This window comes from Anopheles moucheti, chromosome 3, assembly GCF_943734755.1.
Source record: "Anopheles moucheti chromosome 3, idAnoMoucSN_F20_07, whole genome shotgun sequence".
Classification (NCBI taxonomy): domain Eukaryota; kingdom Metazoa; phylum Arthropoda; class Insecta; order Diptera; family Culicidae; genus Anopheles; species Anopheles moucheti.
In genome coordinates this window covers 30464533-30490233 of record NC_069141.1, presented here as the reverse complement: position 1 = coordinate 30490233, position 25701 = coordinate 30464533, and the positions used below count along the sequence as shown (strand labels likewise).

The 25701-nt window shown below is 44.5% G+C and overlaps 1 protein-coding gene across 1 annotated transcript; it reads left to right on the top strand.

The window, feature by feature from the left end:
• Positions 1–6179: 6179 nt before the first annotated feature.
• Positions 6180–23727, top strand: LOC128305938 (guanine nucleotide-binding protein subunit alpha homolog). The gene is made up of 6 exons (XM_053043580.1): positions 6180–6633; positions 13063–13201; positions 13275–13483; positions 20201–20332; positions 20406–20545; positions 20620–23727. The coding sequence occupies exons 1-6, from the start codon at positions 6448–6450 to the stop codon at positions 20975–20977; spliced, it is 1164 nt and encodes a 387-aa protein (XP_052899540.1). The 5' UTR covers positions 6180–6447; the 3' UTR covers positions 20978–23727.
• Positions 23728–25701: the final 1974 nt, after the last annotated feature.

The following is a 25701-nucleotide window of genomic DNA, read 5'->3' as shown; positions in this document are numbered from 1 at the left end:
AGGGGCAGTATCCCCTCCCTCTTTCGCATACCTGGCTTATCACGCGGGAGTCTTATCACACGGTGCTCGCATTTAGCATCGGCAGCCGATCTCGCTCTCACCATTCGAGCGATACGATCGCCTTGTGTGGTTTTGTGTTGCGTGTGTGTGGGCAACTGAGAAAATCAGCTGCGTACCGTCGGCCGGTACGAAATTCCATACAAAACGGGCTGTTTTCGGATTTTCGACACCAAGAGAGCATCCAAAACAGGAGGTAACATGTATGTCCCTGCAGCGTGCATATAGCTGAGCCGCTCTCACGTGTTAACATTGCCGGTGATAAAAGAGTTTCTCACACGTTGGCTATTATTGCAGGGTTTTTGGGGGTTATATTGACATGTTCAGCCTGATGTTGTTTGGCTCGTTTTGTTATCTCATATAATTGTTTCATATATCACATATAATATAATATAATATAGTCATTGGCAAGTTATCGTTGCCAGCAATAACATTTGACGGTGATTCGATAGCTCTACCGAATTTGTCAACGCATATAACCTTTCCCGAACAAAGCAACACCGAGCTGGACTTGTCAATACATACGACGCCAACCCTGCAACGCACACCATCGCTCTCTTCAAGGGGAAGAATCCCCTCCCTCTTTCGCATACCTGGCTTATCACGCGGGAGTCTTATCACGCGGTGCTCGCATTTAGCATCGGCAGCCGATCTCGCTCTCACCATTCGAGCGATACGATCGCCGTGTGTGGCTATGTGTAGCGTGTGTGATCTGTATCCACATTTTACTCAGGCGAGGGGAACTGTTTGCTCTTCGGTAGGATCGCCTTGTGTGGTTTTGTATTGCGTGTGTATGCACAGCTGAGATAATCAGCTGCGTACCGTCGGCCGGTACGAAATTCCATACAAAACGGGCTGTTTTCGGATTTTCGACACCAAGAGAGCATCCAAAACAGGAGGTAACATGTATGTCCCTGCAGCGTGCATATAGCTGAGCCGCTCTCACGTGTTAACATTGCCGGTGATAAAAGAGTTTCTCACACGTTGGCTATTATTGCAGGGTTTTTGGGGGTTATATTGACATGTTCAGCCTGATGTTGTTTGGCTCGTTTTGTTATCTCATATAATTGTTTCATATATCTCATAAAATATAATATAATATAGTCATTGGCAAGTTATCGTTGCCAGCAATAACATTTGACGGTGATTCGATAGCTCTACCGAATTTGTCAACGCATATAGCCTTTACCGAACAAAGCAACACCGAGCTGGACTTGTCAATACATACGACGCCAACCCTGCAACGCACACCATCGCTCTCTTCAAGGGGAAGAATCCCCTCCCTCTTTCGCATACCTGGCTTATCACGCGGGAGTCTTATCACGCGGTGCTCGCATTTAGCATCGGCAGCCGATCTCGCTCTCACCATTCGAGCGATACGATCGCCGTGTGTGGCTATGTGTAGCGTGTGTGATCTGTATCCACATTTTACTCAGGCGAGGGGAACTGTTTGCTCTTCGGTAGGATCGCCTTGTGTGGTTTTGTATTGCGTGTGTATGCACAGCTGAGATAATCAGCTGCGTACCGTCGGCCGGTACGAAATTCCATACAAAACGGGCTGTTTTCAGATTTTCGACACCAAGAGAGCATCCAAAACAGGAGGTAACATGTATGTCCCCTCCAGTATGCATATTGCTGATCCGCTCTCACGTGTTATCATTGCGCGTGATAGAAGAGTTTCTCACACGTTGGCTATTATTACAGGGTTTTTGGGGACTATATTGACATGTTCAGCGTGACGTTGTTTGGCTCGTTAGGAATCTCATATAATCGTCTAAAAAAAGCCAGAAATGGTAGGTTTTAACATCCTGACGATGTCGTGCCGATAAAGAAGAAGGAGTTTGAATACACTGCATACTACTCTTGCGTAGCCGTGTAACAGGGCCGATATAGCTAGTCAAATAGAAACAAATGTTTGATATAACCAAGGATATATACAATCCAAGGATATTTTCGATCAAATTGTTTCCTTTTTATTTAGATTTTGTGCTATAAATTAACTCTGCTGCTAAATTTCCAAAACTCGCACAAACGGCACAAATTGTTTGGGGCCCCCAACACGGCGAGGCCCTAGGCGACCGCCTACTCCGCCTACCGTTTGATCCGCCGCTGGTACTTTTAGAAATTTTTCTCATAAGATTTGGATGAAGAGTTTCTCAAACTCGGTCATGCAGTACATTCTATTGGCCTGGCATGACCGAATACGCCCAAACTGAGATGGGTTGATGATGTAAATGCATCCACCCGAAGGATTGGGCTATATACATGTCGGTTTGTTTTAAACTTTGTAAACTAAAAAAAATAATACAAGGTAAAATTACGAAGCGTGACCTACATTACTTGTGAAGAACATCCGAAAAGGATCAAGATTTCTAGCAGAGGAGGAATTTTTTAACTTCAAACCTTAAATTATAAACTATAATTAATATTTGAGTATCTAGCATACTTTACTATCTAGCATATCATTGCTTATGAAAATTGTAAATCACAACCATATGACATTCCACCCTCACTTATCCCTAGCCTTGAAAATCACAAGGCAACAAGATTGTCACTGTGGAAAGAAATGGCTAGGAGAGTGGAACAAAATTACTCTCCCTCTTTCTGACGAACTTCCCGGAACTTTATCGCGTGTAAATGGTTCCACTTTTTTTTGCACTTCTTTGCGTAACGCACGATGGAGACGCAAAAGTGCATTCACGGGCCACGAAACGGCAATCAACAAGGCCTCTTTCGCTCTTACACTAGCCGGTCTGGAGTTGGCGCCACCATGACCACCGGATTTGAATTCGCATCGGTTGTCCCGCTCCGGCAGCACTACAGTCCCGCACATTGTGCATGCTGTTGGTGAATAATTATGCATCCGTCACCGGGCGGGAGTCAAAGATTGCGTCGCATGACATAAGTCAGCGATGACGACGTTGGCTTGTGGCACTTTGCGCGACACCGTACAATTAGCATAATAACAGCCGGGAATTACCCCGCATTGGTTGTGTTTGTATGTGTGAGGTTGGTTAGGGGTGGAAGGAACGTGTTGCGTGAGTGGTTTTCCTTTTGTACGCGGATGCAATAATCAACCTCTGACTCTTTGGCCACTTGACGCACAGGCGAGCAGGTTGATTGCAATAAATGTTTTGTATGAATTTACACTGTTCTCTCTCTCTCGCTCTATCTATCTCTTGGATGATTCACCTCACAGCTGGAGGAGATCGCAGTAGAAATGGAGAAAGCCATAATTTACTCCACCCTTTCGATCGAGTCACGATCATCGATCACGTCATTGCTATTGACAAAAGGTTCGTCAGATCGCTCTAATCACTCGAATGGAATAGGAGTTGTTAAGCTTTGACGGCATATGAGTGCAACGTTTGTTGATGACGTCATTAATCAAGGTGGAGATCGTACCGCAAAGATCAATCACTGGATGGGAGATATTTAATTTCCTTATATTTTCGTAATCTTTAAAACAGATTCAAGTATCTAAAAACACCTATCATTTTGTACATTTAAGTGGGAATATCCCAAAATTTATTTCGTGTGTTGCTTGATATACCGTTCATCGACCGATAACAGTCCCCTTTTTGATAAGTCCCTTATCACGTGGTCCAATACAACTAACATCGAAAATATATTAAAATGGGGTGAAAAACTCTATCCATCAAACTTTTCTTCGCCACTCGAACACACATTTAATGGTGTGTAACAACACGCTGTGTAACAATTCGAGGAATTTCATGAAAGACAACCACCAACCACCAAAAGTGGCCAAACAAGTGCCAACACACCGAAAGCAAAACAAAAGCCTCCAAACATGGCGCCTTCTGAGCGGTGCAGAAAACACAACCACACCCCAATAAAAAAAACCCTTTTACTTTTGCAAATGCTAACACTTTCTGTCAAGGTTGAAGTCTGACCACAGGCATTGGAATGGGAAGTGCTGGGGAGAGTAAAGGGGACAGTGCAAAGATGAACTCATTTAGGCTTTCTTTTGCTTACTCGAGCATAAAATTGGTCGCCAGCAGTTGTACGCGCACCACGTGTGTAACGCAAACATGCAGAAAACGAGTGTCCTTGGCCCAAGTTCCCTCGCTCCACCAGACACTTTTCTGGCGCGTCCCAGCCTCTTCATGTGACATATCGGCGGGACAACGTGTTCACAGGAAGTGTTGAAGATTTGCAAAAAAAAAAACAAAACATCTCAATATACACGTGTCGTTTTTATAAAAAAAACTGGAGTAGTGTCTCTAGAGTACCTTCGGCAATTGCAATTCATCTTTTGTGGAGCTTAATCTTACAGCACAACTAACAGGGTTTGTAGATATTTTTGCTTAGATTCGAAGCAAAGTTTATTACTCTCAAAACTGCAGCTCATTAGCTCTTTACTTGATCTTGCAGTGCGTTTCGTTTCCTGAATTCTTTTTTTTCCGCTATTTATCCACATTTACTACGTATAGAGAACCCGTACAAAGTCGTCGTTTGCCGTCATTAACCACTAGGGAGAACATTGGATGGTTTTAATTTAAAACGATCGTCACATCCTCCAAAAGAAAAAGCATCCCGGTGCTTCGAATACATCGTACGCAAACGTACGGTTCCATCTCGCGATATCGTCTTGATAGGTTTGATTAGCGGATGTGTGCTTTATTGGACAATTATGCACAAAGTCGCACCAACACGCGCATTTGCCCAATTCGTTTCACCGCTCTCCAACAAACCATGCCAAATTGATTCATTCATCGTCACAGGCAGCAGAACACTCTTCAAGTCGCTTAAGGGCAAAACGTGACAATTGGGACAAAATAAACTGCTTGCGGTCCCGGTACCTACTGACCGATATCGTCCAAGACGCCTGTATGTACGGCAACAGACAAAGGCAGCGAACGAAATCTTCTAAATCCCTCTCATAAATCCTATCTTCATTGCCGGGTGGGAGCACCAATGGTAGAAAGAAATGTGGGTAAAGCCTGACCTAAAACCTGTCCCGAAGAATAACATATCTTCAGTCGGCTTAAAGGGACATGCAAATCTTCTAGCTGCAGCGGCGATGCACCGGGCGGTACCTTGCGAAAAGGGGTTTTTAAGGGATCGTACCTTTACTGGGCCCAGCCAGTACCTGTCGAACGCTTTTGGGTGCCGCAGTAAGGGCAAAAAAACAACGCACCGAAAATTGCAATTGAACGAAAGCAATTCGTTGGTAAAAAGTATTCAAGTACTGTGGAAAAACCTCCCCATTCTCGGTCCCGGGTAGTTGCATCCGGTACTTTTGGGTTAGAAGGACAATAAACATAAAAGCATAAAAGGCGCTTACATTTCTCCTCCCTTCTTTGGGCTGTTGGGTGTCTTCCGTTCCGGCTACAGGTACGGCTTTTTTGCAATCGCTCGAACAAACTATAAACGACCAAAATTTTGTACATTTGAACCTCAAAACTGCTGAAACCTCAAAAACTTAATATTATTAAATAATGTTGTTAACATACAATTCTTCATAAGATAAATTAGCAGTTTACTGACTCAGATAAATATACTTACAATTTTAAATTATTTGTTAATCCATTTTAACAGATTTTAAACAATTCAAACATGCTTCGTTTGGAAAAAACATAGGATAGAAGAAAACATACAGAAAAGAACGTAGAGATCCGCATACAAACCTAAAACATCGCACCAGGAACTGTTTGAATCCAGTGCGGACCGGCTGCACACTGTTGTACACGGTTCAATTATTTTTCATATGCTTATCATGTTATTATTATAAATATTTTTTAAAAACACTTACTGCTTTTTTGAGATCTATTTTCGATCTTTCGTACACATTAAAACAATTTAAATTTTTTAAAAATTAATTTGAACTGATTTATTGAATGTGCGGTCCATCAAACATATTATTTTCATCAAATCCACAATTGTTAACTTATCTCAAATATTTCCACATCAGAAACTCTTAACAAAATCACAATTTGTATAAAATTTCGCAATAAAAACTTACACCGAGAAAAACACCAATTCGCTGCAAGGACAGCAAATTCGCCCAATGTGCGATGTTTTTTCCCCATGCCGACCGGTCGGAACCATCGTTCCCGTGCAGCCGCCGCCCATCACTAGTTTGCATCGTTCGCTCACGGCAGTAGGGTGCGTCGTGTTCACGTTCCGCCATTTTTTCGCGAAAAATACGTGTTTTCCGGCATTTTCCCAACCGAACCGGGTGCGTACGGAGGCCTGGTACTGTGTGGCACATTTTCCGGCACCGGGCAGGTGGATTCGTGGCCCGAAACGATGTGAAAAGTGCTGTGTTGTTGCGCCGGGGGGAAAAGTGCGTGCGTCACACCGCCAGCGCTTTGTTCGGATGAGCGAGTGTGCGTGTTTTCAGTGTGTGCGTGATGCGATTTAAAGATGGCGGCATCGAATAACAGGCGGAGAGAAAGCACTTTATCAAAATTATCATGCACGCGGTGTTGCGGCGATCTGTTCGGGTATTTGCTACGGCTCCGTGTCAGCCCGGAAGAGCTCGAGCAGCGGTATAAATCGCGCGAAATCGACAAATTTCTCGAGAAAGATAAACATGCGTTCCGGCGACAGGTACGAACCGACGACGGAAGATGCGATGTATTTGGTGTGGTTTGGTGTGGGTGGAAACGGGGACGGGTGTGTTGTGCGTGTGTGGTTAAGGGGTTTTTGGGTGTAGGGTCATGAAGGGTGTAGAATGGTGCGGTGCGGTATTGTTTGTTTGCTCCTTGAAATTTCTTCTCGCCGGTATACTAATCCAACCTTCATCCACCCGTTTGGGGAGGATGGGCGATTAATTTACTGCTCTCAGGTTGGAATGTTTTCATGCTGAGTGTTGTTCGATTCGGAAAAGTCGATAGAAAATGATCGTTCCCCCGGTGATTGGTGTGCCACCCAAATCAGCTGATCCGATGCGTATTGTTGTTTTTGTTGTGCAACCGTGATGAAAAATGCGCCTGATTCATGATTGTTGTGTCGTGTGTGTTCGTTTTTTTGGCCAATCAAAATCAAAGTCCATGCAACGTGGACAGTGTGTGATGATTGTTTTGATGAAGGTGATTCACACAGTGGGATATGACATCCGTTGGCGAATATCCGTGTTTGACATAATCCGCAAGTTTTCCTTGTGTAATCTAGTCATCCTCGTCCAAAGCTCTCCAAAAGCGTAATCTAATGCTGCGTGTTACAACGAGAGTATGGTGAATTGTGAATATTCCATGCTGTAACAACCGGAAATGGATTCCTGGCGTCAGCGTCAAACAAAAATGTCAACCGTTTTTGCAGTGGATTGAGTGCTTGTGTGTATGTGTGTATGTGGGAGGTCTCCGTAACCAGCAAACGATTCAACTTCACCATATCACACACCGTTGCTAATTTCAACCACCCCCGGGGCAGGCTTCAACGCAAGCCCAACACACAGTAGGCGTATGCAAAAAAAGCGCAACACCAACGTCCTCAACCCCAAATGTCGTCGTGGGGCTGAATGTTTTCATTACAACCAAAAGGCAAACTGTTGGAGGGCAACTTCACACACAGAGGCCGCAATCTGGCCGAGAGTCGTTTACTTAAATTCACCACACACACCCTTACTGTTGGGGAAGCATGCTAAAGTACCTACGCAGAAAGGGAAACAACAACAAAACGAAAATCCACCCAGAAGGAAGAAGAAATCGAAAATTCCCAGCTTCGCCAGACTCTGAAACGATCGATTATTGGGAAGGAAAAAGGAAGAAAATGTTTATTTCGCTGTCTTTTTTTTTTGCTCACTCTCTACCGTACACACACTCTAATTTTGATTATTTTTATAATTTCATGCTCTCCGGTCGGTGTGGCATCTCTGCGTTGGGAGTGGGAGATTAAACTGTACTTGTACCCTTGGAAACGCTAACTTGGCCCACGACACACGGCACACGCAAAGGCCAGAAACAGCAGCCAAAGGACAGCATGGAAGGAGGATTAGGTCTTCCTGTGGACACACACGTACCGAGAATCGGTTGTGTTGATAAACAAACCATCGCGCTCCCCCCGAAAAGCATATGCGGGACACGATCGGGTGGTGTTCTAGCGCTATATTTGATACCAAGAAGCAGCAAGCATAAATGCAGAACAACGAAAAAAGTCAGGATGATCACGATATATCACCGGTGGGGGGGGTGTATCTGCGTATAGCGAATGAATATTTGTCCCCCCGTCAGTGGTCAGCTTACTATTTTTAAACCCCCGGGGAAATGCGATGAGATGTTTTTTTTTGTGTTTCTCGAGCAGAACCATTCCATACGATACGATTCGATCGTCGTAGTTGTAGAGAAGTATTGTGCTTGAAAGTAATTTATATTTGTTTCCTACTTCGCTGAAGATTACAAGTATTTTTTGGTGAAAATAAGATCACTTCCGAACATGTTTCATCACTTCCAAAGAAATAGAGATCTAAACGCGATGAAACATTGAAGAAACATTCCGCGCATCTTTATGTTCGGCTCGCATATCTCGATCGTTTGCGATCGGGTTTCATGCCTCGAAACGACCTTGCCCCCCTCATCCCTTCCTTTGTCTTTTTTCCCTCTTCTCGCTCCCTCTTACTCTACTTCGTTCCCTTTTCTGGCCTTGTTCTCCTACCTTTCGACGAGCATTTCCGTTTTGTTGCGGTCAAAACTTTCGCCTGCGTTCACCAAACCACAACGAACGTCACTCTATCCGGGAGATTTGTGTCGGTTGTGTGTGTGTGGTTTTTTTTTCTTTCTTCGGCTACATTCCCACCTGGGGTTGCTTTCTCTCACCCCGGTACACCCTCCTGTCCGAAGGGGTCGGCTGAGAAATGTTTGTCCATTTTTTTTGTTGTGTTGCTCAACGGAAACTCTGCCGCATGCCGTGACAGAGGCAGGATCCACCCCGGTGTCGATCGTACATACATTTCGTTCCCAAGAACGACTTGTCCAAGTCGCCATGTGGCCGTGGATTATTACTGTACCCGGGCGTGCGTCAAAATTAACACACTAAACGTGTATTAACGTACATTAATATCGTCTCCCACCCGAATGTCGCTTTTCCTTCCCGTTTCGCGTTAGGAAAACATTGTCTCAAGTAAAATGAAGTAAAATAATCAATATGAAGTGTAAAGTAACCGTTGTTTGCATACGAGCATCCTGCATCCGGTTGTTGGGGCGGGAGAGAAAAAGAAAATGTTGTTACCCGGGACGAAAAGAAATGGTTCCATACTGTTTTCGTATGTCTTCTAGCTGTACGCAACGATCGCCATACGTGTATTTTTTTAAGTTCGATACATTATGGCAGCTTCCCGTAAGGCCATGTTATTTTGCTGTCATGTAGAAATTATTCACTCGTTGTAGTATTGATTGCAACTTTTTAAAAACATTGATCTAAAAATGGATTTCGTTGCGGGATTTTTTTTAAAACGTCAAACACAAAGACTGCCCCCAAAATACGCTCCTATCTACTATATGTTTTGAATTAAATTAGTTGTCGAACTTGTTTACACCTCTCACAATCTCGAGAGCATGCCCTTTTAGTCCGCATTTTAATCAGTTAATAGCACGAATGCGATCATCTTGGGTTTCTTCAGTTTTCCGGAAGTGTGTCGACATTTAACGATCGTCGAAACAGCACAATAACCCCCAAGATGAGCACGGAATTCGCCACGAATGAGGTCGATTACATACTTCCTTATCAACAATCCGTTTAAAAAAAAAGCAAAGGTTAACGGTGATCGTTGCTGCCAGAGAGACTTGAAACAGCATTGAAAAACATTCAAAATCTCGTCCGAAACCCACAAAAAAGCACTCTTCAGTAATTCTTCGATAGCATTTAAATAAAACAAGCATTTCTTTAAAGAAAAAACTTGAACGCATAGACGTAGACGAACTGTTTGACATTGACCTAACGGCAACGAAAGGTGTCAGCACTCGCAATGTGTCTTTCCTCGGCATCGTGCATCACAGCCGTTCGAGCAGCGATCAATTCGTGACGCTGAAGATCCAATCCAGAGTCGAACCGCTGACAACCTCTCTCTTCTACCTTCCCAGATTGCGCAGACCGTGTAGCGTATGGTGAAGGAGAACGCCCTTGTCCGATTGGTGGTTCGGTTGGTGTGGTTCCCTACTATCGGCAAACTTGTAAACAATGTTAATTGGACAAATGAATTACACATTGGCGCGCGCAATTGTGGGACAGGGTGCTCTGTTGCGCACGATGTTGATTCGAAGCATGGGGAGGATGAAAGACACTTCCTATCGCAAACGGGAAAGGGAAAGTATTTGGGGCTGAGAAGAGCACAGCGTCGATGCAAAACAACTCCCCAAGTTTTAGACGTACATTTGTCACATCGAGGATGTGCCCTTCACTGGCAAATAAAACAGTTAACCGAACAAAGAGAAGCAGCTAAGAGATAGAGAGAGAGAAAGAGGGATCGATTATCATTCAATGGTTGATGATCGTATTTCTTTTACTGCCCTTTGTCTGGTACCGATATGAACCGGTGGCAGAGGAAATATCATTTCCCGTCGACATCATATCAACTACGGCTGGATTACAATCTGCTCTCACCCGCGATCATTGTTTTTGCTTCGTGTTTGTTTGTTTTTTTTTTGTTAGTCTGGAGTTCCGGGAGAAGAGAAAGCGATTAGCACCACCGCTTGAAGGTCACCGTTGTACGACACTGTACGCCGTGAGGACAATTTTTGATTTATTGCTATTGATTCATCCAAGCAATCGAGCCGGGGGGATGAGACTACCGATGGTGAGCGCGTGCCACGATCCGCCACATCGATTGTTGTCTCGCGGGGCAATATCGCCCGGCTGCGCTCAGAAAGCGCTACTTGTTGTGACTGCTGTGACCCAGAAAGGAAGACACCCTTTGGCACCGATCCGACGACGACGACGACATCTCGTGATCGCGGATACACACAAACAAACCCAGATCAACCGAGAGAGATTCCCTGCGTTCTCGGCCAGGCGCGCATCTTGAAGCGCCAGGCGCGCGCGACTTCCAAGTTCGCCGATTTGCCGTCGACGGAGATGATGAGCGCAGTGCGGGTTTGTTTCGCTCGTCGGCATCCATTGCCTTTGCCCGCGGAATGCCTGTCTCATTGGCTGTGTGCAAAGTCAGGGCCCTGGCCGAAGGACCGAGAGCGAGAGGCAAGCAGCCTGAAAATGCCTTTCGTGCGTCGTGTACAGCGTTTAGCGAAAACATTTATGTTTTGTTTCCACCTTTTGCTACTGCTTGATTGTCATCGTTGTAACTGTCGCTACTTGTGGCACTCTTGGTGGCAGCATCTCACCCATTCTCGGGATCGCGTTTCTCATCGTCGGAATGGCGGCGTATTTGATTTTTCCCTTTTTCTACGAGAAGCCTCAGAGCTGCTCATCTGTTTTCTTTGCTTGCTCGTCAAGTGAGAAGTGCATCGGAGTGCAACACAACACACAGTGCATCATGCCCCACGAGAGTTTATGTTTGCTCACCTCGGAAAGGTTTGTTTACTAGAAAGCACCGTAGTAGAACGCCACGGGGTGGCCGCAGTCACAGTGGCGTCTAGCTGATGCTATCCGTTGTTTACTGAGGTCGATTTAAACACATTTCAAATGATAAGCCTTCCATCCGAGATACGATGGAACAATTTCTCTCCAATGCGGGGTATAATGTTTGATTGTGGTTCCTTATATGTTTTCTCGTGTCTATTCCTTTTTATAGTGAAAAGAATGCATATAATGTAAAAAAAAACTCCTCGAAGAAAACGATCGAGGCAGGCAAGGATGATCAACGAGGAGAGGTGCTAATGGACTGGCTCACGATCATGTCTAGGAAGGCTTCGTGATATAGCCGCCAGAGACGAACCGTACTCTTCCGCCTGCCGCGGCAACCAAAAGTGGGTTAACGAAGGCCATCATCGCGTCGCGCGGGATATGTTGCCCAGCATAAAAGCATTCTTGTAGCATATTTTTGTTTTTAGCTCACACATTACCACTATCTCCGACTCCTCCACCCGGGCGAGATGCATCACTTTCACTGGGGCGCACGATGGAACAAATATTCCGTCCCTAACAAGATCGCAAGTCCAGATAGATCACCTTTAACTGTAACCGAACGATTGCGAGTAAGGGTGTAAACGTGATAAAAGCTTCGATTTAAATGTGGCGACTCCCTGTGGCGCTCGTCCGTGGAACACAAGGTCCTCATTAGAGGACCAACTCTTTGCTAACGGAATCAAGCGATATGGCCAGATTTATGGTGCAACAATCTGTTGCGGCTGGTGCTGCGTCGAATTGCAGCTAATTGAAAAATCTGATTACCCTTTCACATGCGCGCAGTGGCGCTGGACGTTGAAATTGAATTGAACGGCACGTGTGATGGTTGCGGTGGCTAATTCGTTCAACGCTCCAATCAATTCGCCCCCTCGTTGGGATGTAAAATAAGTTGGTCAAACCGTTGCGAATCGATGCTTCACTAGCAAGATCATATGAAGAGCCCTCAGCTAATATGAAGGTGTGAGAATTGCTAAGATTTAAATTTTATATATGCAAGAAATGAATGAAATGCAGGTAACGAGTTGGTTATAGATGGTGACACACACACACCCCAACTGTACCTGTCCCGGGCTATGAGAGCCCTAAAACCTATTTCCACCGGAGGGCAGATTGATTTACACCCTTTACCTTGTACCTGGGGCGTGTTATAATCCGTTTACGAAACTTATCGCTTTCCGTCATAAAGCTTTTACATCATAATGTGCGAGAGATCTTCAGAGCATCAGTCTTGAGGCAATCCTTCGCCCGTTTTTACCATCTTTAACCCCATTTTCGGAACGACATTAGTTGGGGGTCGCAATAGAAGTTTATGAGCAACAACAAACCAGCACCAATGCGTCCTTTACCTGTGTGGATGGGAACAGAATTGAGGGGGTTTTTTTTGGCATTTTGGACGAAGGCATGATCAATGTTTTGTTAGCTTTGAACATATCTTATATTAAACTCTTATACGCTTCTTCGCAGGTCAAGTTGCTGTTGCTGGGCGCAGGCGAATCCGGTAAATCGACGTTTCTCAAGCAGATGCGAATCATCCACGGGATCAACTTTGAGCCCGAACTAATTAGAGAATACCAACATGTGATCTACCAAAACATAGTCAAAGGTAAGGGCCTCAATCGGAAGCGAATAGCTGCAGAATTTTTGTGTTAATATCCTTCCTTTCGTTACTCCCACAGGCATGCAAGTGTTGTGTGACGCTAGAGATAAGCTAGATATACCCTGGGAGCACCCGACATCGCAGCTGGCCGCGAACGAAGCGATCATGTTTCACAGCGGCTGCCTGCTGGACGCAGAACAGTTCCACCAGTACGTTCCGCTCATTAACATCCTGTGGACGGATGGCGCCATCCGGAAGGCGTACGATCGACGAAGGGAGTTCCAAATTGTAAGTCGCGATCGATCGAGTCCTTACACTTGCGCGGATGCGGGGACAAAGAATCCACAACGTTGCGAAAGGAGAATGAAAGTCACGTACTGTTTTGTGAGCTGATCGATTAAACGGATAATTACCAGCCTTTGAATATTTGCGGCGTGGAACGAGTGTGTTTACACACAAACTGTGCGGTGATGTTGTTTGGTTTGACGATTGTCAACATATTTATGATTCATGTGCGATCGTCCACATATACGGTGAAAGAAAAAACAACGGGCATCACATGTTTAGAGCGCGTGTGCTGTTGTTGCGAAAACTTCACCCAAAGGGTCTAAACGACGGCACGCAACAAATGCCTGTTGTGACACATTGGGGGGGGGGGAAAACACATTGTTTGCAAACCTACCCAAACGGGAGGATCAACGTTGTGCGATAGTTTCGAAGTCGTCGAGACGAATGGGGCACGCGTCTTGCGAGTCACGTACGTAAACAATGACGATGAATACAACGACGATCTTGATCTTGAGAGAAAAAGAAACGTTAAAATGAAGGATAGATAGATGATTTCGTCCGCAAGTGCGTTAGTTTGTTGTGCAAAACAGTTTGACCGTTTTTATTTATTAACTCTTCTTGATTAAATGGGGATGATTCCTCTATTAGGGGCCCCTATCCGTTTTTCTTAGCTCGACCCAGTGTCCTAGAGTAGCTCGCACCCAGAAGACTTCGTAAAAGACGAAGCAATTTCGCGAAACCTGCAAAAGGTTAAGCAGTTGTAAAAATGACATTTTATTAGCGGTGTCCAATTTTATGGCCCCCGCTATTATTTCTAACGGAACGCGTAACGAAGGTCGTGCGAATGGGTCTACATACGCGCCTCGGCCGTCTGTTGGAGAAGGACGCGAATCGACACCAGTAATTAAAGCGATGCGGAATTAACTGCACAACACACTAAGTCGACTGGAATTAGCTACTTCATAGACATCACAGTATCGAATGACCAGTGAGATAGAGAGATCATCTGAGCGTAGCACAGCCGTGCGTTTGCATGCATGATTAGTATCAACACATCAAACCTTCGGCAGTTGCGAGCGCAGTCTGTAGTCACTCAACTTCGTGGGGCACTTCGTTTATCAATAGCCAATAGAGCTGTATACCAGGAACGGAACGTTCGTGAAGATTGTTTCCGACGAAAACCTGTTGCCGGCAATGAATGCCGAATGGGGTGGTAGTTTAAGACGAGCTTATTAATTTGCGTTAAATCACCATGTCTCGAACGAGGGATGGGGGGGGCGAATATGTGGCATCATTTCTATTGGACCAACTCCAAAACAAACGCGGCCCAGCTGCCGATCGTCAGCGGCTAACAATTCGCGAAACGCACGCATTATTGAGCGCTTTTCTTATGCTGTCTGATTCGAACCAGCTGGCCCAAAACCTACCTCCCTTGACCGTTTGGCATGATGTTGCTGCCGGTGGTTTAGGAACCGGTCGAACGCATTTCGATGTGGTTCGAGCAGCAGAAGCAACTCTTCCCCGCACCGTCCAACGGGCAGCGGTGCATCGACTTTCTTTTGCTTGTTCCAAAGGCCTACGGTGTAAAACATTCCGCGCATGTGATTCCCATAACTCACATGATTATGTTTCCTTTTTTTTTGTTGGTGTGCTGTGCACGCAGCTGCTCGTGCCTTGATCGTGAAACGGTCGCTTCCCCGAACAATGTCTTCTTCGGGGGAATAGGAAGACTTTTTTGCGCCGATCCGCGCCGACTGCTTCGATAAAGCAAGATGATGTTGATGATGATGATGAAAGGAGAAACACTCGCCGAATGGGCCTTGACCTAGAAAGCGGTTATTTTTTTCCTGGCTCTCCCGCAGTCAGGAATAAAATTCCGCCCGTCAGCCGACCTGCAGCTGACTATTAACTCCCCGCGGCCAAATAGACTGACGAGAGTTGCCGCTCGATTGAGGTTGATTATCTGAAAGTGAAGCGGGCGGGAAGAGCGGACGAAAACTGGCCAACTCTCTTTTTACCCGGGTGATTTATATGACGCGAAAGATTTCCTTTTGGTGGATGTGCTTTCGCGCGGGGTGGCGCGGTTTCGGGTGGATCGGTTGGGGTGGGTTAAAATAATCTTTCACCACCGGGTGGACGGTGCCCGTACAAATCAAATCGGGCTCGATTCTAGTAACAATATTTACACCAGAAGTTGTTATCGTTCCTTTTTCCTGTGGTCCAGTTTTGGTATGCAAACGGAAGGTAACAACAACGAAAAAAAAAAGTGCAACAGCTCCACCATTTCTCCCGTTTGCCCGTACGCGTGTACGGGCGCGAACGGTACACGAACTACGATAAATAAATAAATAATCTCGATTGAAGCGCACTAATTAAATGAAAATTGTGCGCACATACACATTCGCGTCCCGTGTTCCGATGTATCGTCGCGGGACGAGGTCAGGTGATTTGCGGCCAATCTGGTTTTTCTCGATCGATCGATCGATCGATCAGCCTTCGGCAAACTCGAACATGCCCGCCGCCGCCAGTGTCGGACAGGCAACGAGCGGTGCTACAAATGTGCAATGTATCACAAACACTGCATTTGCACACATTATAAGCCACTAGTGGATGCTGTGTCATTGCTTATTGACTATTGGTATGGATGGGTGCAACTATACCTCCACCATCCGACGCACAGCGATCGTTAGCGCGGTACTGGGGCCAGTTTTTCACTGCCGTAATCTGCGCTGCCTACAATGGTCGCTGCTTTATACCGTTTCGTTTGCCCATCATAATCGGGCTGAAAGGATTCAATTTTAATTTCAAAATCCACCACGCTCGTTTGCTTACTTTAGTAAGCAGCCTGAGAAAAATGATCGTGTGGGTGATGCATGTTTGTATGTGTGTCATAATTTTTAAATAAACCAACGAGACATTCTCACGCTCGCGCTGGCGACAACTGTTCAATGATGTTTTTAGTCCGTTTGGAAAATGATAAACACATAAACCCCTCATCGGTTGGGATTAATCGCAGCATCGCGCTGTTCGGCGTTCGGTATGATATGGCAGCGGCGAAGCAAAATAAATAACAAAACCGGTGGTTCTTGGAAATGAATGCGAACATTTATTTAGCATGAAGTGTCGACATCTTGTCGTACGCTGGGCCGGTGTATTTCTCGCCCCTTCTTAACGCTACGAGCGCGTAATAATGGACCGTGTGGAGGTGGGTGGAAAACCGGCGCTGGTATTGATATCGTGTCCCATTTCCGTAAGGTACAATCGATCGCAATCGAACGGCAACAGAAAGCTCCCATTAACGGATTATTTGCGTCCGCGCTGTAATGCGTGTATTTAATTTCAATTTTAATTAAATTTATGACAACCACAGCTTATACACGCGCGCTCACGATAGTTACCCGCGTCGCCCGGACGGTAAAGGACACCAGGTAGACATACTTTCGCAAGGTATAGCTCCCCGGAATGTATGAATGAATGCTGAGCAACGAGAAGCCCGTTTGCGCGAGGATTAAGATTTTGCGTAACTTGTCGATCTCTCTCTCGAGCCTCGGTGGTCGTCGGACTTGCCCTCTAAAGGCGCGAAAGGGAACGTCAATTTGGCGCATGACGGGGCTTGTAAAGGAACAAAACGCGTTGTATGACGAGCGCGCCGTATGTTGATGGTAATAAACCACCACGCGAAGGCAAACGGTGTATGGCATAGATCCGCGAAACACAGCTGTGTGGCACCACGGGAGGTGGGTTTTTCGCCTCCACGCGCTTTTCAAACACCGGCTGTTGGCGTGAACCACATTGGAATTGGTAAAATAATACACTACGGTGGCAAACCATTCTGCTGCAACGGTTACCGACGAGACGGTAGAAAATGCAGCTTACAAGCAGCGGTGTGGCGTATTGCGTGGTCACATGTGGTGCAACAGTTAGACCCGCACTAATCTTTGGAGACCGACTTATGTCGCTTTTTCTTATGTGTGTGTGTGTGTGTGTGGGAGAACAAGAATCCGGGGAGATTGATGTTGGTGGCAATTACACCCGCCAGTAATGGGTTCTTACACCGCTTCTTCTCACCTTCGGGATTGGCTCAGGTCCTGCGGGGAACGCGGGGGGGGGGACTAAGCGCATTACCGCCGGTTTAAAGGCCTATACGTCCCAGCGACTTGACGGATGAGAGCTAAACGGCGTATAAATTGACTGTTTAGTGGAACTAGTTTCATTAGCAAATGATGCATGCAGGGGAAACAGGTGGGCATATCTTGAACGGATCGGTAAATGGAACTGCTAGGGTATGAGTTTGTATGATGATGAATTATTTAGAGAAAAAAGCAAACCTGCGCTGCTGCGCGTTCTCTAATGGCCGTTTGGCTGGTTTTGATTAAAATTGTTTATGGAAGGTAGAAATTAACATTCCCGGCATGTCGTTCGTTACTATGTTTCCCATTCCGTGACAGGAATGATTTTATTGATCGATCTGGATCATAACATTTCATCTAATCGTTTGTTTGAAATTAGCGTATTGATAAGATCACTACTACAACTTTCGGTGTCGACATTCATTGTTATAAGAAAATGAAGTTTAGAGTAAATGGATTTTGGCCAATACATGGTAAATGGTTTGGTAAATGGATGGCCAATACATGTATGCAATATGATTTAATATTCATATGATGGAAACGGTCTCGATCATGGCAAATTTCGAAGATCTTTATGGTCAAGCTGGCTTGTAAGACTGTCAGAGATCAAGACTCAAAGGTTGGCACTTCGATAAGTCTCTGTAAGTCAATTCAGATTCAGGTATACATCGATGACATGCTTCTGACAACTTATCAGATGCTTCGCATAGGCAATCCTAATATAAAGATCATCCCTTAGAACAGTGGGAAACTTGACCTGTATTTCAAAGAAGGCAAATCATCAACGGCCATGTTATGAATTACCGGTAAACGCATTCTTAGAGTTATCATATTAAGGTGATCGCATCCTAAGAGGCGTTCAAAACTTCACCGAACATATGCTGTATAGTTCATTCTATAGCTTGACGATTTAAATTTCTAGTAACCACACACGCGTCTCAGGGTTAGGGTTTTCCCATAGCTACGTAAACCTTGAAGTTCCGTTCTCGATGGACAATTACAGATGAGCCACAATAACAAGCTTTGTTGTTCAACGATTATAGTTCGGAACCCTCTGCAATGTATGCTTCTGTACGGTGTTCTGATTATCATGTTATCAGAATAACACTCAGAGGAGTTGCAACAATCAAAATCGCCCAAATTGAAGTGTCCGGCTTCAAATATGTTCCTACTGCGATCTTCAGATGCTTCAACATTGCAATAATGGCGATTAACGTTGCTACAAGAACGCCTAAACTGCCTTGTCCTCAATAGGTATTCGGTTATTCGGAACGTTTGGTGCTGCCTAGTTAAAGATTATGCCCTGTTTTAAGTTATGCACATTGCCTTGCCACATGTTTGCCTTGCCAAAGTGTCGTCAGTGTAGGTTTCGTTTTAGTTCTCTGGGACTTTTCTCGCAGAGAAAATTGTCTCCCCAACTGAAACTATTCACGATTTTATTAGTTTTACGCCTAAATATATATATCGATTTATATGGCAAAGCCTAACTTACTAGGCTCAATTCTTAATAGCTCCAAAAATCCATTCGCAATACGTGCGTTTAACGTTACCTTGGTAGATCCATGCTTATTAACGTTTGGGGAGTCGTTAGAAATTGGAAAAGAACTAACGTTTTTCACTATTTCAATTATCCTTTCCCTCTTGTGGTATGCAAATTCGACATGCCACTAAAAAGATCCGTGTGTGTGTGTGCGGGAGGTGTCTTGAAAAGTGATCCAGATTATCGGTTTAATAAAGGGCACCAAACGGTTCCATCACACGCACGCTCACACATACAACGAAAGAAACCCTCACACGGTTTTAGTGGAAACCGCAACGGCACGACTCCAACGGGCAACCTTCTCCCCGGCACGAACCGAGACACTATCGAAGGCGAGAGTGTTATTCAAATTATAATATTTCCGATGCCTTTCTATCGATAAGGGACAGAAGAGTTGTTTGGACGGGTGACGGTACGTACTCGCCTTGGTTCTGGGGTGAGGAGCAAAAGGGCCCCTCGCGGCAGTAGGGGATGCAGTTGGAAGTTGGATCAAGAAACCAGCACACACACGTACAACTAGACACTGGTCTTTTGCATTGGAACACACTGGGAAGGGACAAATTGGGGTAGGGAGGGAGATGGCCCTCTTGCGCGATATGTTGCTCTGCTGAATGTAGGGCAATGTTCTTGGCAGGCAGTGCAGATTGTTTGCATAAGATTAGCAGCCTGTGCCGTGTGGATCGTGTGACGGACACGTACGTGGCGTGGACGGCCGGGACGGTGACGCCGGTGAACGGAGTTCATTATACGATTGGTCGCTGTCGGTGTCGGTGAAAACGGAAAGCGATCGAACGGACCGTGGCACTGCCGTTTGCCCTCACGACCCGTCCTTAATTGGGCGATTATATTTGCGTTAAGCGATTGAAACACTCACCCGCGTACGCGTAGCGCGATGGCAGTAGTAGTATTCCGATCGATTCGCAAAGCGCCAGGATGTTGCGTTGATAACATTAGCCCAGATTCTCGTGGATTCTTTGCTCCGGGTTAACATATTATTGATGCAGTCAGCTTTAATTACTGTTTACCTTTCTTTTCTTTCTTTTTTAGAGTGATTCTGTTAGTTATTTCCTAGATGAATTAGACCGAATATCGAGGTTAGATTACAAACCCACCCATCGTGATATTTTGCACTGTCGCAAAGCAACTAAAGGTGTATTTGAGTTTACGATAAGGATACAGGTAGGTGGAGAACGTTGTAGAGGAAGAACGCGTAGAAGGTATTAACCCTCAACAATCTCTATTTCCGTTGTAGAACATTCCATTTGTGTTCGTTGACGTCGGAGGACAGAGGACACAGCGCCAAAAATGGACCAAATGTTTCGACTGTTCCGTCACGTCGATTTTGTTTCTCGTATCGACCTCCGAGTTCGATCAGGTGTTAGCTGAGGATAGGTGAGTAGCAAACCGGCGCGCCATCATCACCTGCCAGCTGCGACTAATAAAACCTTCCCGTTTGTCATTGTCAGGAAAACGAATCGTTTGGAAGAGTCACGCAACATCTTCGATACGATCGTGAACAATACCACGTTCCAGGGTATTTCGATCATACTGTTCCTCAACAAGACGGACCTCCTGCAGCAGAAGGTGAAAAACCCGGAGACGGACATCCGCTGGTACTATCCACAGTTCACCGGCAATCCCCACTCGATCCTCGACGTACAGAACTTCATCCTGCAGATGTTTATGAACGTGCGGAAAAACACCAAAACGCCTATCTACCATCACTTCACCAATGCGGTCGATACGCAAAACATCCAGGTCGTGTTCAGTTCGGTGAAGGACACCATACTACACCGTAACCTTTCCGCGTTGATGCTGCAGTAGTAGTGTCTGCCGGGGTTCGGAGTTCCCTTTTTCTTCGTTTTATTTTCCCTGTTTTTTTTTCTCGCTTCACCACTGTTTGCCATAAGAACAAAACAAGAAACGTACGTACGGTCGTGATCCTGTCTGACTGAACAGGAGATGAAGCAGCTCTATTGTTATGCTAAGAGGGTATTGTAAATAGATGATAATGTGCGTAGGCACATGTGTGTGGGTGTGTAGTGCGCTTTGGATTTGTTCGTTTAGCTCGTTGTTCTGTTGTGGTGGGTTAAACCTTGGTGCCACCATTTTGTCCTATTTCTATCCGCGCGATCGTTCCCCAATGTATCTCTAGTATCGAGAGATACGCTCGTGCGATCCCAAAAAGCAAAGGTGAAATCTTGGTTTGAAATATTATGAACTTAATTACAGAATGAATTCGAATTTCTCTTACCAACGTTACGCATTTACACACTAGCTGAATACTGGTCGATGCAACATTGTAAACAATTCTCAACCCCCGTGTAAATGCTTTTGTTTTCGCATGGGAATTGCTTACTAAAATCATTAAACCGCTCGCTCAAAACATCCAGTTGCGCATGTGTATGAATTTGGGCGGAATTATTGCATGCCCATCAAAGAATCTCTACCTTGAACAGATATCTATTTTATTTCTTTCACAAAAACCAACACCGAGAGGGGTTTCGGGGAATAAACAGCAGTTACTCAACGAACAACAAAACGTCCGATCAATTGGAATGGCAAACAGACAAACCGGCAGAAAACAAAACAAACAAATCACGTTAAACAAAAACAACACAAACATGGATGCACAATTTACACCAAAAACCAAAAACTAATTTTAATCATATAAAATCATGTTCATAATACATACATCTGTGTACACGTGGTTAGGGTGGCAACGCTGGTCAAATTGGGCTAGCGACATAAAAGGGAAAGGACAATGATCGATCGAACAAACATGTTAATGTGGATAGTGGAGTAAGGAAATGTAATACTGCAAAACAAACCACCGGGAGAGATGAACTTTTCGCGCGGGGTGGGCGATCTTTGCGTGCCGGGTGGGAACATCGTGTGCAGGCAGGCATTGTAGGAATTGTTGTGTGGAATTCAGGAAAACATAGTGAAATAGTACAATGCACCAAACGATTGCCTAACCAATTGAAACCTCTTCCTCTCTCGTATTAGTCATACATTATTTGCCATATCGCGTTGTGAAGGCTGAGCCGTTGGTATTGGTCGAGCGAATATTTTCTGCGTTTTAGCGTATGTTTAGAACAATTTGTCGCTATTTTAACTGTAATCTGGAATATTTTTGTTTACATCGTATGGGAGAAAAAAAAACAGCTGTAACATCGAGTGTGCCATAAGAGCGCGTGTGTTTATCGGCACGGACATTGATTTCTTTATCCTGAATTCACACTCACAGTTTTCTACACGAAATGTAACTTAAAAGCATCGTCGTAGAAAAGGCGACAAGATCATTCTCCCGGTGCGCAAGATATGCTCAAGCTGTTCTCTCTTGCTCACTTCCCGCGTGGTACCACTTTTGAAGAAAGACAAATCATTAGATTGTAGCTAGAGCGAATGTAAATGATAATATTGCGCCAACCGACGATCGCTAGCGCGTGCTCGCGTGTTTCGTCAGTGCACGCATCTTGTAAATAGAAAACTTTAAATCGTCCCTCCCTTTGCAACGCATTATGCTGGTTCATCATTACAGATTTAGTAAGACACATTCGTTCGTAAGCATTTAATCACCAAATCAATGGAAACGGATAGGAACGTGTGTGCCAGGTAGGCAAGATAAGGGAGTGGGGATATTAATCGCAATACACAAACGATCGCTCGCACGGGAGTGATAGTGACAGGGAAGAAAGGGAATGGTGGTCTATAAGGTAGTGAAAGATAAGACACCAGCATCTAGTTTATTTGTGTTTTGTTTTTCTACCGTCACCAGCAATCTCTTACAATATAATAATCACAACAAGTGAATACATCCACAATGCACAAAACTATCTACCGAGCAGCATTATTAAACAGCATTCCTTGATCGTAAGCGTAGCAAGAAGAAGCAAACCAAACGAACCAATCTATAAGCGGTAGATCAAGTACGATTAGAATAGGATCAAATACGGCTGACCGAAAGACAAGATGAAGAATATGCAAAAAAAAGGGCAAAAGACTTACGAACGGACTTTGCACAAGGGAAACACCGCAATAACACCATCAGGTCCCCTGTTTTATTGGCAGGGTGTGAAGTAGGAGTGCCCTTTTTGGCGATTTTGAAAGTTTGAAAATCTTTTACACAATTCGATACCACGAGGGTTAGGTGTGGAACTTTTTAAATGAAACATACACTACACGAACAACGCAACACACATTTTGGGAACCGATTTTTGGGGAGCCAATCAGCTCTGGTCCATTTTTTTATGATGATATTACAGCAATGTGTGGCTCCTGCTTTACCGTTGTTTTGATACAAATCGCTTTTGCGATCGTTTTGTCCTGATCGGCGTCGTCGTAGTCGTGGGTACAGAAACAGTGTGTTCTATATTACATAAACAGGCATTTGATCCTGCTCGAGAAAACCCCCACCAACCCAACAACAACTCCAAATGCTTAGAGGACGGTCTAGTGTAGGTAGTATTTATGTGGTGTTTTTGTTTTTAATTATGAATATCATTAAAGTTAGTATGGTTTATCTTAACCATTACCCACCCGCGCATCTCCTATGCATCTTCCTCTCTCTCTCTCTCAATCTCTTTGTGTCTCTCTGTTATATACTCCCTATAGCTCCATTTCCCTTAGTGTCCTTTCTTTACTTTTGGCTACATATGTATGAATATGTATGTATTTGTATGTATAATGTGTAAGCATATTGAAGCAAAACAGAAAAAAATGCATATAAGTTGTTGTTCGATGTTACTTTATGGAGATTTTATTTGTATATTGGAATAATGGTGGCTGCTGCCAATGAAAAAGAAAAGGAAAAGTAGGGAAAATGGGAGAAGCTGTATGCGATTTGGTTTTAGTTTTCCTTCCATTCTTGAACGAACAAGCAGTCAGCAGCGCGTCTCTTGTATAATAATGTGCGAGAGCATTCGAAAGGTTTATAACATAAACAAGCAAGAAACAAAATCGGAAGGAAATGATGATGTGAGTGTTTTTGGGGTGGGTAATTGAACAAAAAAAATCAAGAAATTGCGCATCACCTAAAACGTACACGCACACGCATAAGTTATACGGTCATATATACAACATTTGTTCGATGGCAAAACGAATTGAATTAAATATAATAAAAAGAAAAGCATCAATGAAGGCTAATACGCGTAGGAAATGGAGTACAGTGTGTGTTTTATTTCAACTTTTAGTGTAATGAATGTAAAAGTGTTTTTTGTGATCGCGTCCGCGATGCCAAGGCGGTTCTGTAAAGGTGAAATTTGAAATCAATTACCAACTTTAATTTCATTCATTAGACTGTCACGCTTGTTTGCTAATTATATGTTAATAACTCAATAGCATCGTCCATTTATCACATTTTTCCTAAAATAAACTCTATATTATTCGTTCTTAAGGATTGGCTGTGAAAGGTTTCCCCTGGAGAGAATAATAGGTTGACGGTGACAGTCAAATTGTGATGAATTAGGACGCGGATTGTTATGGAGCATCCTGCTCCATAATATTCAAACAATATACCAAATTTAGCATATATCGTGCTCCGAACGTCCAGTAATCTTATATGGCCATGAGTCTCCGAACAGTTGGTAGTGATATTTAGAAACGGAGAAAGAATCACGAGCTATTTCGTGGAGTAGACATCCTAAAGGTGGCCAGGACTGGGAAACGTAATAAGGGTATCGGACTCATGACCTATGATCATGCTCGTGCTCGCCAGAAACCCGTTCGGCACGAGGCGTAGAGAAGCTCAGCTTGGTCGTTGGTTGGGATTAACCTTCAATTAGGCAACCGGATTCCGGGGTATTTTTTTTCAAATTTCAATTGCAATTATTTTTGATTCATTGCTTGTATTGACTTTCAGTAGCCTCTGAACTTTTATTTCCGATTTTTTGGTGTATATGATGTAATTTTCAACAAGCAGTAAGTATTTTGTTTTGATTTATTTTAAACTTTACCACGTAAGTTGGCAACCAGCATACCCGGGTATTCCATACATTTTGTATGGAGCCTGACGTTTGTTTCTTTTCTGCTTTCCATGCAACGAGATTCCATACAAACAAGCTGTTTTCAGATTTCCGACACCAAGAGAGCATGTCTTTCAAGAGGTGACACCTGGTACCAACCGAGCAAGCAACTTCCCCGGTAGATGGCGCGCAACATGCTTTTCAAGAGTACAGCTTTTGCTTTGCTTTTGGCGTGCTTTTCCAGGTACTAGCCGAGCAAGCAGCTTCCCCGGTAGATGGCGCGCAACTTCTATGCCATGCAGTGGTGCTCAACATTGAATATGAAGTTGCGCGCCATCTACCGGGAAGCTGCTTGCTCGGTTGGTACCAGGTGTCACCTCTTGAAAGACATGCTCTCTTGGTGTCGGAAATCTGAAAACAACTTGTTTGTATGGAATTTCGTACCAACCGACGGAAAGTTTGAGCGAGAGATGACGGATACTTTCCATTTCATCCATCTCACTTGCGCTGGCGATCGCTCTCACGGGTTTGATAGTATGCAATGCAATAGGGATGGGCAAATTTATTCCACGCTGCAGGTGA

Coding starts and splice junctions, on each gene's coding strand:
- LOC128305938 (XM_053043580.1), top strand. CDS start 6,448: ATGGCGGCATCGAATAACAGGCGGAGAGAAAGCACTTTATCAAAATTA. Junction 20,333..20,405: donor AGTTTACGATAAGGATACAG/GTAGGTGGAGAA, acceptor TTTCCGTTGTAG/AACATTCCATTTGTGTTCGT. Junction 20,546..20,619: donor CAGGTGTTAGCTGAGGATAG/GTGAGTAGCAAA, acceptor TGTCATTGTCAG/GAAAACGAATCGTTTGGAAG.